The sequence below is a fragment of the Passer montanus genome, unplaced genomic scaffold (genome assembly GCF_014805655.1).
Source record: "Passer montanus isolate IOZ18808 unplaced genomic scaffold, ASM1480565v1 scaffold17, whole genome shotgun sequence".
In the NCBI taxonomy this organism is placed as follows: Eukaryota; Metazoa; Chordata; class Aves; order Passeriformes; family Passeridae; genus Passer; species Passer montanus.
Window position 1 is genome coordinate 12,390,584 of NW_024364270.1, and position 13,904 is coordinate 12,404,487.

Sequence of the window (13,904 nt, forward strand, 5' to 3'; positions counted from 1 at the left end):
AACCTTATGATAGAACTTCTTTACCATTAGCACAGTTTTTCATGTTCTGTGTAATTAAGACATATAATACTGCTTATAAAAACAAGAAAAATGGAAGGAGCTTGAGAGTCATCATGTGTTTTTAACTTCTATTGTCAGTTTTTTTCTTGAGAAGTTTCAAAGAATAAAGTGATTTCAGAACAAGGAAAGAGCACATCCCCAAATTTTGTGCATACATGCAAACTTCAGGAAACCTGAGACTGGATAATATATTTTCTTCTGTGCTGTATCTCCTGGACTTTGCAGTTATGAAGTTAGACCTTGATCAAAATGTCATTCAGGTTTCCTTACTGTAACCTTTGACATTGTTCTTTTCCCCAGATCTCCAAGTCTTAGAATACTTTTTCTGGTGATGATGACATGGACTTTATTTTATCAATTCTAAAAAATCAGTTTAGATATTGGGATTTTGGAATCTGTTGGAGCTAAAAGCAGTCTTCCTGGGTTCATTTCAGTCTCTTGAATACAATGAGAGTATTTCCATTGACATTTGTGCCAGCATCTGTTCATGAAAATTGCCTGCTCATCAACAGGGCTTGAAATTTCTTTATAGCCTGTACAACAGATAACAAAATCTGCAATTTTCACTATATAATATATAAAAGAGTATTTTAATGTTACTAGAAGTTGTTTTTCTTTTAAGTGCCACAAATTTAGAAGCATGATAAGTAACGTATTTATTACAACAGAAGAATGCAAAAACTGATCTCTCATATATTTGTAAAATATGTGTTATTTATGAAAATCACATCAGATGTTGTGATACAGTAGGCAAATTCTAACTGTAGTCACCAGTGAATACTTACAACATTTCCCAAGAAGTATCTGGTTATCCCAAACAAACATTTACCAAGGTCTTATACTGACCTTCACTACCTTTTGCTTCTGTGCACTTTTCACCAAGAAAGATGTAGATAAAAAAATATAATATATCTGCAGATAGTTGGCAGAAAATATCAGAATTCATTTTGTCTGGACAAGCTTAGCATGATCTCTTCTGATATTTGTTTTAGCATGAACTATTTAATTATATGCTTAATAGTTTTCCTGATTGAGGTGGATGGTGCTCACTTAATAAGCAGCAAATCCATACTTTTATTTTCATGCTTTTACTTTTTTGTATTGTAGAGTTTTATATAGAATTGCATCTTATGGTATTTTCTCCTGTAATCGCACAATATGCTACAAATCTGTTTTTGTTATGTAGCAAAATAGGAAGCAGTTTATTTTATTTTGAGAAACATACAAATAACCATTTCTCATGCAGTAAACAGCTGAGTAGATGTGGAAGCTTCTGAGTCATATGCCTTTACTCAATGGCATCAAGCTGCTTAACGAGCTGCTGTGCATTTTTATTATTTCTTTTGCAGTTGTTTAATTCTTACTTTCTGTCCTATATGTCTAGTTGGGCATACAAGTTTTTACAGAATTGGATATTCTGGTAGTTCTCACTGGCCAGTTGTTATATTGAATTTATGTGATTAAGTTGATGTCATGGTATAAATCTGTGACAGAGGCAAGGATAACATGTATTTTATCACAGGTCAAGCATTTGGGGTATTTATGGTGACATTTGGCTTCCTCAGCCACAAGATTATTCTTGTTCATCTTGCAATGCTGCCACATTTATTATCTTCCAAATTCTACAATTCCTGAAGTACAGGTCATGCAGTACCATTCTCAGTCACAGCACCATCTTTATTCAGCCTGGGAGCATTTTCACCCTTGCACTAATCAGAAATATGTCCTCAGACAAAAATAAGTCCATGATACTTTTAATTAAAAATTATGTCACTGCTTACAATGGAGAAGTATAGTTTTTAAGGAACCAATACAACTTCAAACTGCTGATTGCAAAAGTTGAATGGTTGTATGATGGAAAGAGTCACTCTATATCTTGTTCTTTATCTTATAGCCTTCCTATAATGTGTCCCATTAAGGTGCATACAACCCTAATCTAAAGGGTGAGGGAATGAGGTAGAGTGGTAGGGCTGTGAAAATGACTAGCCATGCAAAAGGTCTATTAAATCTTAGCTCCCTGTTTCACTCATTTAACCATAAACCTGAAATATTTTCAGAATTTTTGGACATGAGATTTCAGGCTTACGCAGTTGCTGATCTGACCCACTATGGTGTAATCCTCTAAATGTATGAGGACAGAAACAAGGAACGGTTAAGGTGCAAGATTATAGGATTGTCACTGAATTACCAGCAACTTGGAATTAATTTTTCATTTTATCTTTCAGACTCAGCTCAGCCTAAATTCTTGGTCCAGTGTAGGGTACTAAAAGGTGTCAAATAAAATTTCTAGTTGTAGGAATATGTCATTTCTTGTCTCTACACAAAATGTAATCCTTGTTCATGTCTCTGAGTTGGCCTTTTTGGCTTTGATATGCACTGAACAGCTGCCACAAGTAAAGATGCAGAAGTACTAAGTTCTTAATACTAGATTACCAAGTTAAGTTTCTCTTGAACTGGCAGTGAAATCAAGGTGAAGAAACCTAACAATTTGCTATTCAGTCAAGTAAGAAAAAAGTGTAGCTTTGATCTCCAACCAAATGGCCACATAATCACTGTGTTCAGGATGTCCCCACATCTTTGAGACCTGACTGTCAGTCAGCTTTCAGCTGTCTACAGTTAACCAAGGGAAAAATGGCTTAGCCCTACTTTTTCTGGACCCACATTATCCTCCTTTTCTTTATTTGTAGACTTTATTTTTTCCCTCTGTTTCTGAAGTACAAAAAATTCAGTCCCACTGCTTCTACAGCTCCTCTAGAAATTCCACAGATTAGGTTTCCAACTCTCTCACAAATATGAGTTGGTATCTTTTTTGTTTCTTGTTGGAGTTAACCACTGACTGGCAGTGATTGCTTATCAACATTATATGTGATCACTCTCTTTTTTGCTATAGGTTCTTCCAAAATTTGATATGCTTCTTCTAATTATGAAATTAATCTGCGTATATAAGCTTACACAAAGTGCCATTCATCCTCATTTAGGATGTTGGATAATATTAAAAGCTACTGAAAGTTTTCTACATAGCAGTGAAATTTTCTATGACAATTTGAAAACAACGTATAAAATTTAAATGCCTGATTGTTATATTTTAATAGTTTTCTGTTTTGTTTTCATTTGAATTATAGGAAGCACTAACTTTAATTGAGCAAGTTGAAGCTGAACAAAGTGCATTGTATCACAGTCTCAAAGAAGCTATGAGCAGCAAGAAAAAAAGCAGGACTCCTCCGCCTCCTCTGTTACTTTCTAGATCACATTGCTCCATGACATTTAAACCAGCCCCATTTGATTCAGATATTCAGGTAATATTTTTCATGATGACTGCATAAGAAATAGCTAGACCATACACAAGAGGAAAAGTTGTTTCAACAGTGCTATACCAACACATTTTTCTTTGTTCCTGAGAGGATTATGTTCTTCTGACTTAATTAAGTATCTCTTTTTTTTCCCTCTGTGAGTCAGTTTTCCTCTGTGACTCACTGTTTTGATGTTCACATTTGCATGAGACTTTCTTAATCTCATGCATCATGTCCCTTGGTGCTTCTTTGTCTAATACTTACTTATTCCACTAATCAAAAGCAAATTTTCTTGCTTAGGGGTTGACATACTCATAGTTACCCTCTGAAGAGAGACAAGAGTGTTGCATCATGTGATGCAAAAAAGTACCAGACAGACGTCTCTGTTAAGGAAGTGTTGAAGTGACACAGTTCAGGTGGAAATAATCCACTTTTTGTCGAACATTTAGAGTCACAGGAGTACGTGGATCATAGGGAGTATTAGGAGAGGTCTCTTGTCCAACCTTCTGCTAGAAGTAGGGTTGGCTGTGAGACTAAAGCACTTTGCTCAGAGCTTTATGCAGTAAGTTCTGAAAACTTCCAAGAATGGAGACAGCTTCTCTGGAAAGTGTGTTCCAAAAGGGCAACATGTTAATAGAAATTTTTTTTCTTATGTACAGTTGGAGTCTCCCTTGCTTCAATTTAGATCTATTGTTTTTTCTTCTCCTTTTATGCACTACTGTGAAAGATAAATGGCATCTACTGTCTCCCTTCCTTTGCTAATCAAGTAATTGTATCACAGAGAGGCCAGTCACAGTGGTCAGCCCTGATTTGCCCTTAGTAAATCCCTTCTTACTAGTGGTAAGAATATTTCTGTGAACAGTTGTTTCATAATCTGCAGTTTTATTTCAGTTTTATCAGTAAATTTCAAACAGTTTAATTAGGGAAAAGTTTATAATTTTTGTCCTTACTGAATCTAAAATAAAAGTAAAAACCCCCGAAACTTTAAACTTTGGTGGCTTATTTGTTTTAGTATGTGTTCCAACTCAATTTTGTTTGCTACAGGAGAGTGAATGCAGCATCTTGGGCCACTAGATGGCGAAGTGTGATTAGTATTGTTCTTGTTTGAGTCCCGATAGTCTAGAAGACATTTTTTTCTGAAGTTAACACATAGCTCTTGAACAGACAGGAAAGGTATTTTTTTAATGTAGAAGTTATTAACCGAATACTTTAGATTTAGTTAGTTTCTTAGGATAAATGTGTGCCTTGGATTTAATTAGACATATATAGTTCTTGTACTAGGAGTCAAAATACCTGTGACATTTTCAGATCTTAAGGCTCATTTTGAGAAAATAGTCTCCTCCATTTCAATAACACCTTGTGAAAAACAGTCCATAGGGAAACACCAACAAATGTCATCATTTAGACTTCTGTAAGGCCTTTGATACAGTCCCACGTGACATGCTGATCTCCAGATTGAAGAGACATGGGTTTGATGGATGAATCATCATTCAGTGGATAAGGAATTGGCTGGATGGACACAGCCAGAGTTGCAGTCCATGGCTCTATGTCCAGGTAGAGGATGGTGATGAGTGGGGTGATGAGCTCCCTCAGAGCTCACTCTTGGGACTGATGCTGTTCAGTACCTTCACTGATGACAGGCAGTGAATGAGTGCAGCCTCAGCAGGGTTGATGACACAACAGAAGGAAGGGATGTCATACCTGCATTTCTTTTGCCTGATTTTAAGGGTCTGTCTTCAAGGAGTTTGCTAAATTGGAACCCAGTGCCAATTTTAGAAGAATACGATGGCAGGGATAAGAATGAATCAAGGATGAATAATGGATCTAGGTGACTTTAAATCTATGACCTGTAGAGTTTGTGCTTTGGGATAGCTTTGAGGAATAGGGTAACTCAAGGTGGGGTTCGGATAATGGAGAATCATCTGTTTTTATTGCCACTAGTAGTACATTATTTTTTCAGCTAAATAAATTAATTGATGTTTTTAGTGCAGTTAGACTATATTTTTTTATAACTAAGCCGAGTTTTTTTTGCAGAGATTGTTTTCATAAAATTTGTACATTCTACATTAGGCAAAAATTGGAAATAACACTGTGCATCAACTAATTTTGTTCTCATTTTTTTCAAAGGTTTCGTGGTACTGTATTTTGGGCTGTGTAGCAGGAGGAAGTAATATGAAAGTAAGGTTAAATAACAATAAACTTCAAAATTCAGGAGAACAGGTAAGACAGAGGTAAAACTTGTTTAGTTAATTCTCTCTTCCTGTTAAAAAATCCAACTCTCTAAATCTTCCTAACCGACACGTTTTTTAAAATCATGTAACTGGCTAAGCCTTTGATAAACTCTTCTATCTTTAGACCAAAAATCTTCCAGGAATATTTTTTGAATAAGAAAATAAATTACTAAAAAGCTTCAAGAAGTAAACAAATCTGTATCTTGTTATAGTTTTTTGAGTGATATCTAAGAAATGCAAAAGTAAAAAAAAAAAATGAAGTATTTCTAGAGTGTGCTCCAGACACTACTCTTTCCAGGAATTAAAAAAAAAAATTCTAAACAGATAAAAATTCATTATTCTTCTTAATTGTGTAACTTCTATCAGCTATTTCTTCTAAACAAGACATTGCCTTACTTAATGCTGGCAGCATGATAATATAACTTTTTCAATAGCCTTCATATTCAGACACAGTTTATTTCTAGGTTCATGCTCTTTCCCTTTCATTCTGTGAACATGTGGTGCGGTGAATCATCCCACACATCTTTAACTACTTATGACTGATCATGTTGACTGTGTTGGTACTTCTACATTATTTGTTCATTACAATTTGACCTTTAATTTTTTTGATTTATTTTTGTTTGTTTGTAGGTTTGGTTTTGCATTTTTAGGTAGTTTTTTTTTTTCCTTTGGATCACATTTTGGTGTTTCTGCACAGACTGAGAAAGTTCTGGATTTCATTCACTCCTGCCTGCTATTGCATTGTCCTCCTGTATGACAACAATGAACCATCCAAATACTGTGCATTTGGTAATTTAAGAAAGAAGCAAGAAAACTTCAGCATGTCCACATCAGCTTCTGTAGTCTGAACTTCATTGATCACCTCAGTGATCATTTATGTATCTGAAAATATTTATTAAGAGTTCTGTTCTTTGCAGGGCAGGTCTCTTGTGCTTTGTGACAGAAGAATGATGCCAACCTCTTTTGCCTGATGTTTCAGGCTTTCCTGGCTTTGTAAGCAAGCTCTGTGCTAGCACTGATAGACTTGTGTTTGGTGATGGAGAGGGAATCTGCACCCTTCGTTCCCCTGGTTCCTCTCCTTAAAGGAAAGTGTATGAAAAGAGAAGGTGTGTGTAGGTACTGGCAGTAGAGGCTTTGATGTCATTCCTGATACTCTGATCATCAAATCCACAAACACAAGCTTTCTGTGATGTTTAGTGAGTTAGTTTCAATATTCCATCCCATATCGGGTGAATTAAGTGTTTGACAGGTGACTTTCACCTGCCTGCTGTTTTTTCTGTGAATTTGCTGCAGTCCATCCAAGCCACTGACCATCTTAGCTCTGACAGGCACTGGAGACACACAGACCTGAGGTTACCCATACACATCTGCAATGGAACTCCTGTTTGCTTTAGGATATGCTTTTGCAAAATGCTGATCTGCAGACAAAGTCTCTATCTTCTGACTTCAATAAAAAAGTTTAGAGTTCTTGGGGATAGAATGATCTATCAACTTATCATAAAGGGATGTTGCAGACTGTTGTACACTTATTTCTGGTCTGCTGGTTCAGGATTCAGCCCCAGCATCCTGAAGGGATTTCTGTTGTTCAGAGGTCTCCTTATGGAGGACAGACTGTTTGAATAAGAGCATTGTGTTGATGCTCCATTATGATGATCTCCATTCTCATATTATCCTTCCATCACTGGCACTTGTTTCTTGTTTCAAGACCCTTGAAGTCTTTAAATGTTCCTTGTGTAAGTCAGCTTGGTCACAGAGAGGAAGGTGGAAAATCCTCTTAGGAGTGAGCCATGATGTTAAAGTGCAGGTGTACAAGTACTTGAAGGAAAAATGAAGATCTTGAAAGTGTGTTGTTTGCTTCACAGACTCCAAAGTGCTGTTAATGGTGCTGAAAAGAGCCAGAGATATCTCTGCCTATATCTGATGCAAGAAGGTGGCATGTATGAATGAGAGCAGTATGGTCTTTGTCTGGAAGCACAGCTCAGGGGCAGAGCATTTTAGCTTAGTGACTGCAAGCATGGACAATCACTGTGTGAATGTTCAAGTGGACACAAGTGTCTTAGAAAAACATCAGATTCTGGTACTTAACTGTTCTCTTAGGTTATGTGCCGTGTGTACACATCAGCATTCCAGAGAAAGCATCCTTTTTCTCACCTATCATTTCATCGTTTTCTCATAGTTTTCAAGAATTTAATACCAGAATCTAGTACATTACATGCTATTAATCTGGATTGTACTTTGATTGTATCCAAGAACATTAAACAGTTTGTTTAATAATTAAAGTTCAGAATTTGATATTTGTTTTTGGTATGTACAGTGAGTCTAACTAGAAAAATATTTTTATTGGTAGATACCAGCAGATGGGAAAATTCTCTTAGAAGTACAAGGGTTAGATGCCAATGAGAAATACATATTTGCCGTGGCAGCATATTCTTCAGATGGAAAACTTATTGGGGATGCCATTGGGCAAATGACTAAGCCAATCCTTGCCTATCCACCCGTTTCTGCTATTACTGTTCGAGGATACCTAACTCAGGTAGGGTTGGAATATGATAATGGACATGTGTTTTCATTTGGTTGTAATTATTTGTTTTCAGTGGTTGTTCTAAAACTGCCTCTGGTAACAGCCTGAGACCTCCTTGCCAAAAGCTTAATAAGCACAAATCGCAATTTAACATAAAAACAGTATATCCAACTAAGTTAATTCTTAATTCAAAATTATTGAAAATGTCAGGTTAAGTGGAAAGGACTCAGATAGTTTTCTTACCCATCTCTGTTTTACAGTCTGCATTTAACTTTTTTCTTTCTTTTTTTTTTTTTTTTAATCATTTGGGTTTATTTTTGTGGTTAAAACTAAGTACTAGAAATCCTTTTGTTAGCCATTATGGAATAAAAAATGTTACTGAACTTAGCAGATATCAAAGCCAACCATTTTCATATTGAAATTAGTTTTCTATTATCATGTGAAAGACCACAAAGGTTGCCAGATTATTATAATTTTGTGTTCTTACAAAAGTATATTTAAAACAGATTGTGACACAGAGAAAAGTGAAATTATCCAGCCCTGTAGATAGATCACAGGGAACAGTTAGAAGCTTTCCCAAAATATTCCAGTGTAAGATGTATCCCCATGAATTTATGACTACTTATTTGGCTTAGTTTACATCCTTTTTTCAGAGCAGAAGGGCATTCTGCAGTATTAGCAAAAGAACAGTGAACCTAGATGAATTTATGTGCCTTCAAGAGCTGCAGCACAAAGCTTGTAAAGTTTTCCAACAGGGCTGTTAGAGCACTGGTCAGCAGTCCAGGAACCCCTTTGCTTTCTCTGATGCTCAATCTGAATCATACTAATATTAGTATAATCTGATTATTGCTGCATGTATTTTATTCAACTGTGTTGGTATATTCTTAGAGAAGTTGTACATGAACACATTGTGGGGAGTTTTGAAACCTTATTTATCCTGTAATTTTGTCTGGCTTGGTTATTCCATGAGCATGTCAACTCACTGTTTGTTTGTTTTTTAGGTGGCCTATCAGACGGGCAACTTTAAATTAGCCAGAGCAGCATTTTCACCAATGTGGGATTACTTTGTTTCAGATTCTTCTCCACTGCCTCCCAATGCAGCTGTAATTTCTGCAAGTAGTAATTTGACTATATCTGAAAAAAGGTAATTGGTGAAACAAATTAAAATAATAATTAATTCTCTATAATTATTTTTTAATTATAAATGTGCACATTTTATTTAGAAGAGTTCCAAGTTGTGGAATTTTGTTCAGGCTAGTGATATGAAAAACGTTCTGAAAAAAAGGTTTATAATTAGCAGAGGATTTTTGCTATTTATGGCACTGCTAATATTTACACACCTAATTCTTTGTAATGGCTGTTTTCTTAAGATAACTGTGAAACATTTCCAAAGTGGGTACTAGTTTTGTGTGATGCATTTTCATATGCAAAATGTATCATATGCACTGGGTGCTTGACTTTCCAATTAAGAGAGCAATATGTCTCACAAATTGTGAACATTTTGTCAAGAACACCAACCAAACAGGTAAATTCTTGCTAATTTTGTTTTGGGGTAGCTATATAATGTGCCAATAATCTTTGCATATGCTAAAGGTCTTTAGATATATTTAAAATTAATTATTTTATGAAAAAATTTCAAGTGTTCAACCATAATTATAGAAGTTTTTCATTGCCCAACTAGAAATTTTTTGCTTACATTTACTGAAATTCAATAGATCCAGGTTTGGAAATACATCAAAACAACTTATTCCCAGATAAAAGAATTTTTAATGAAATAATAGACATGAAATATTATAATAAAAATAGTTTTATATGTAAGTCAGTGATTTATGATTTGATAATGAATTAACATCCAATATAACTGAATACAAATAATCAGCTTCAGTGCCTGCCCTTCAAATGCCACCACATGCCTGATACCAGGCATAAATGCACCAAGGGTCTCGATGTTACATGCCATAGTCATAGCAGCACTTGGGATTTACAGCCTGTGGATTGCATTGATGCTGCCAGAAAAATCACTATACATACTATTTCATGACTGTGTGGGGTTTTTTAATCTACCCCTGGCCAAGCAACAAAGCAGGTATAGTCCTTGTGCTCTTTTCTGCATTTGTTTTGTCATTACTATTTTTTCATAAGCAATTTTTTTACCACATCCAGCTCTAGAGATAACATTGTAATAAGTCTGTTTTCAGATAAATTAGATGAAAACAAAAATTTTTAAGCAGCTGTGCAAAGAAGTTCTGGGGATTTTGCTTTTCTGACAGTTATGGCCAAGCCCTCCCTCCCCCCACTTTTATTTTTTTTCAATTAACAAGGAAGATTCTCAGTGCTGCGGTATCAGGCAGTTTCAGGTTTACTGAGCAGTAGGTAAGAAATTGGACTCGCTAAAGGGACAGCAGAGGGAGCCTGAAGGAAAGGAAACCTGTGTTTCCAGCCAGAAGTCCTGGTGGTGGTATCTTGGTAATTTCAAGTGAGTGAATGTGTCTATTTGATCTTCCTTCTCGAGTTTCAGTCTCTTTCAGGAAATACCATCGAGGAGAAGAAGGAATTTATTTATTGTACTTAAGAATCATAGGATTTTTCCTGTAACAAAAATATTTTAAAAATACAGTGAGTACAAATGCTCCTCTGTCCCCAGGGAAGGGGAAAAAAAAACCAACCAAAAAATATCATGACAGAAAAGCAGACAAAAGAGAAGAGATTCTTTTGAGACTTGTAATACAAGACATAAGTGTTGAAAAGGGGTCTGTTAGTAATACTTAGTAATGGCCTTCACAACTGTGTGCATCATTGTCAGAATACAGAAGAACAATGTGTAAAAGGAGACAGTGAAAACAAGCTGTAGCATCTGAAGTTTTCAAAGACAGTTCAAAATTAGTTTCACAAATAAGGGAAAGTTGTCTTAGATTAGTAGAAAGTGGATAGCAATTTCAAAAGCGGTCGTATTTTTATTTATTTAGCTTTTAATTTAGAAATTTAAAGCAAATTTTTCAGTTTTCTATGTAACTTATTTGTAGAAGAAGTTATAGTAATCCTTTTTGTCCATAATTTTAAAATTAAAGACTTCATTTTATTATACTGCAGTGTCAGGCATGCAAGATCTGAATCATAATTAACATGATTTTACTGTTCTTTTGTATTTTGTAGGTTACATTTTGAAGCTGTATCTCAGACTTCTCCTATTACCTTACACCTCTTTTTGAGGAATATATTTGCTCTTTCTGATATTAGTGTCATGGAAGGAGCACTCTTCTGTGATTCCATCTGTTCCAATGAGATATTTTATAAGGAGCAAGTATGTGTGATTTAAAATAATATACTGGATTTGATTTTGCTTTTTCATTAGCTTTATTTCATCATTCCAAGATAGATGTGGCAATCAACTAATTCTATTTACAGAATACTCCATTTTCTGTGGGTTACATGGCCTTTCTTTCTGAAGTATTTCAGAAACTGTTGATTATTTACACCCTGCTGGAATGATGGTTTCTGAATCAGTTATTTTCTAATCCAAAGCCAACTGAAGAAGGATTTTTCTTGACTTCAGTGGTGGTAGACTGTAATATAAGAAAGAAGTATAATCATTGTTATTTTTGTCCCCTTAGGAGCTACCTTGAATTTTTAATTTTCAACACTTATACTATCTAATACATGTATTTTAATTAAGATGTGACTTCTAACAGGGTTCCATAGTTTTAATATAGTAATATTTAATTTCAGAGTTTTTAATAGTATAAGGGCATTTTAATGACAAAAAACACACTTTCTTTTTTATTTGAATAATCAAGCTTTGCCTCCTGTTTTATTGCATTCCTATTCTATTCCTTTCTTTGTTGAAGTATTTGTAAAAAATGTGGGCAGTTCATTACTCCATGACTTTACAAGATTAACTTTCACTTACAAGGACTGCAACAGATAACTTGAAGGGAAGGGAAGGGAAGGATTTATCCTTCTCATACTGACTCTGAGAGGCCAGCATGTGAAATTTCTACTCCACATAGTTTGAGGTTATTAATCAGCCTAGATTTGTAAATTATATGGGCAAACTCAGAGGGCACAATTAGATCAAGAGCAGTCATTTTCTTTAGTATCAGGAATGTGTTTTTAATATACTTCTAACAGGTGTAAATTTAAATTCATTCTTAAACTTTCATCTTACTTGCTGCTTATCCTGCTTTTTAAACTGCAGTAATATCTGTCTTCTTCCACTCTCAAATGATTTAAACGACAGAATGAATATTTAAATCAAAATGTGTTTTTCTTTTACAGGTAGCTAGATTAGCAGAATGTGGAAGAATGACCGTGGCAATTGAACTTAGCAACTGGTTGAATGATCCAAGTTACGCCCTGCAGTCTGTTGTACAATGTTATGGTCTCCTGGCCCCACTTATTTATCACAAGATTTTTTTAGTGCCAGTAGTTCAGGTGAGAGCATTTTAAGACAAAGCAGCTGTCAGGTCCTGCATTTATAGTGATTCAAATTAAACTTATAATAGGCAGTACAGTTGGAGAGCTAAATATCTAGGCTTTGAGTTCTTAATAGCTGATGAAAGAAAAGCCTTTTTGGAGTTTTATATGTCCCCAGTGCATCGAAGTTCAGTGTAAGCTGCACACATTCTGCTCTCAGATATGGTGAAGTAACTGCAGAGTATCGATTGTTTCTTTAGGGTGATTGTTGTATTTTAAACTGTAGCAGAAATTACAATGTAATTTCTACTTGAATGTTATTTGCAGATGGCAATTTTGAGGAAAGAAAAGCAGCATTTGCTTGTGGGTTTTTTTTGGTTGGTTGTTAGTTTTTTTTGGGTTTTTTTTTTTAATTCAGAATGTTTGCTTCATATAGAGTTTTGTTTTCTTCTGAAAGAAAAGAAAGCTATTCAGTGTTTTGACAATGCAGTCTTTAGTTTTCAGGCATGTGCTCCTTTCCAGAAGCAAGCACCTTCTCTTCAAAAACAGAGTACATTTTATGAAGCAGCAGATGTGGATTTTAGATTCAGCAAGCATCCACTAGAAACATGCAAATGTTTTTCCTGTAATTAGGTAGCCTTTTTAGGTAGCAGCAATAAGAGTATACTTGCAGTGTGAGAAAGGATGAGGTGACTGCACTGCAGGTGAGGCACAGACCAGCAGCATCTGAATATGGCAGAGAGAGCAGGGTGCTTGTAAGAGGATCCAGAACAGCCCAGGGAACGTGAGGTTATTGGGCTGGCCCAGGGTCCATCCAGAAGAAGAAGTCAGGAGGTGCAGGAATTGAAGCCCGAGGCTGGAGATAAGGCTACAGCCCAGGTCCAAGGTCTGTCCAGGAGAAAGAACTGAAGAGCAGCACAGAAGTACTACAGCTCAAGCAGGGACTGAAGGCTTGTGCCTGATCTTGATTGTCATTCTTGGGCTCCTGGGTACAGGGTATGAGGGGAGGTCTCCAGTGAGGATGCTCAGGGAAGAACTGCTGGGACACTTAGGGCCCTGAGAAGTTTTCAGAAGTGCTTAGGGGAAAAAAAAAAAAATCGTATTCTTGCTTAAGATGCTGTTGGCTGTGGTGTCCTGCTAAAGTATAGCTAGCCACTGCAAATGGCTCCTGTTTCAGATTTCTTAATTAAAGTGAAAAATAATTTAGCCACATGTTCTTTTCATTTCTAATGGACAAAATTGGGGAAAGAAGTATTTTTTTTACAGCATACTGGAAATGCATTTTTTTTAATTTGAAATTTTGCCATCTCAATATATTTTTAAACAGTCCTCCAGTAGGATTATGTTATCTCACTGAATTAAACATTCTTGGATTTCATGTTAGTTAAT

The 13,904-nt window shown here is 35.6% G+C and overlaps 1 protein-coding gene across 1 annotated transcript in view; it reads left to right on the forward strand.

Annotated features, from left to right (window-relative positions):
• Positions 1 to 13,904, forward strand: part of CFAP54 (cilia and flagella associated protein 54) — a 101,585-nt gene that overhangs the window by 28,333 nt on the left and 59,348 nt on the right. The window contains exons 21-26 of the mRNA XM_039703807.1: positions 3,183 to 3,356; positions 5,478 to 5,570; positions 7,929 to 8,114; positions 9,104 to 9,246; positions 11,256 to 11,403; positions 12,378 to 12,533. Coding sequence (XP_039559741.1) covers positions 3,183 to 3,356; positions 5,478 to 5,570; positions 7,929 to 8,114; positions 9,104 to 9,246; positions 11,256 to 11,403; positions 12,378 to 12,533 — 900 coding nt within the window. The remainder of the gene's footprint in view (positions 1 to 3,182; positions 3,357 to 5,477; positions 5,571 to 7,928; positions 8,115 to 9,103; positions 9,247 to 11,255; positions 11,404 to 12,377; positions 12,534 to 13,904) is intronic.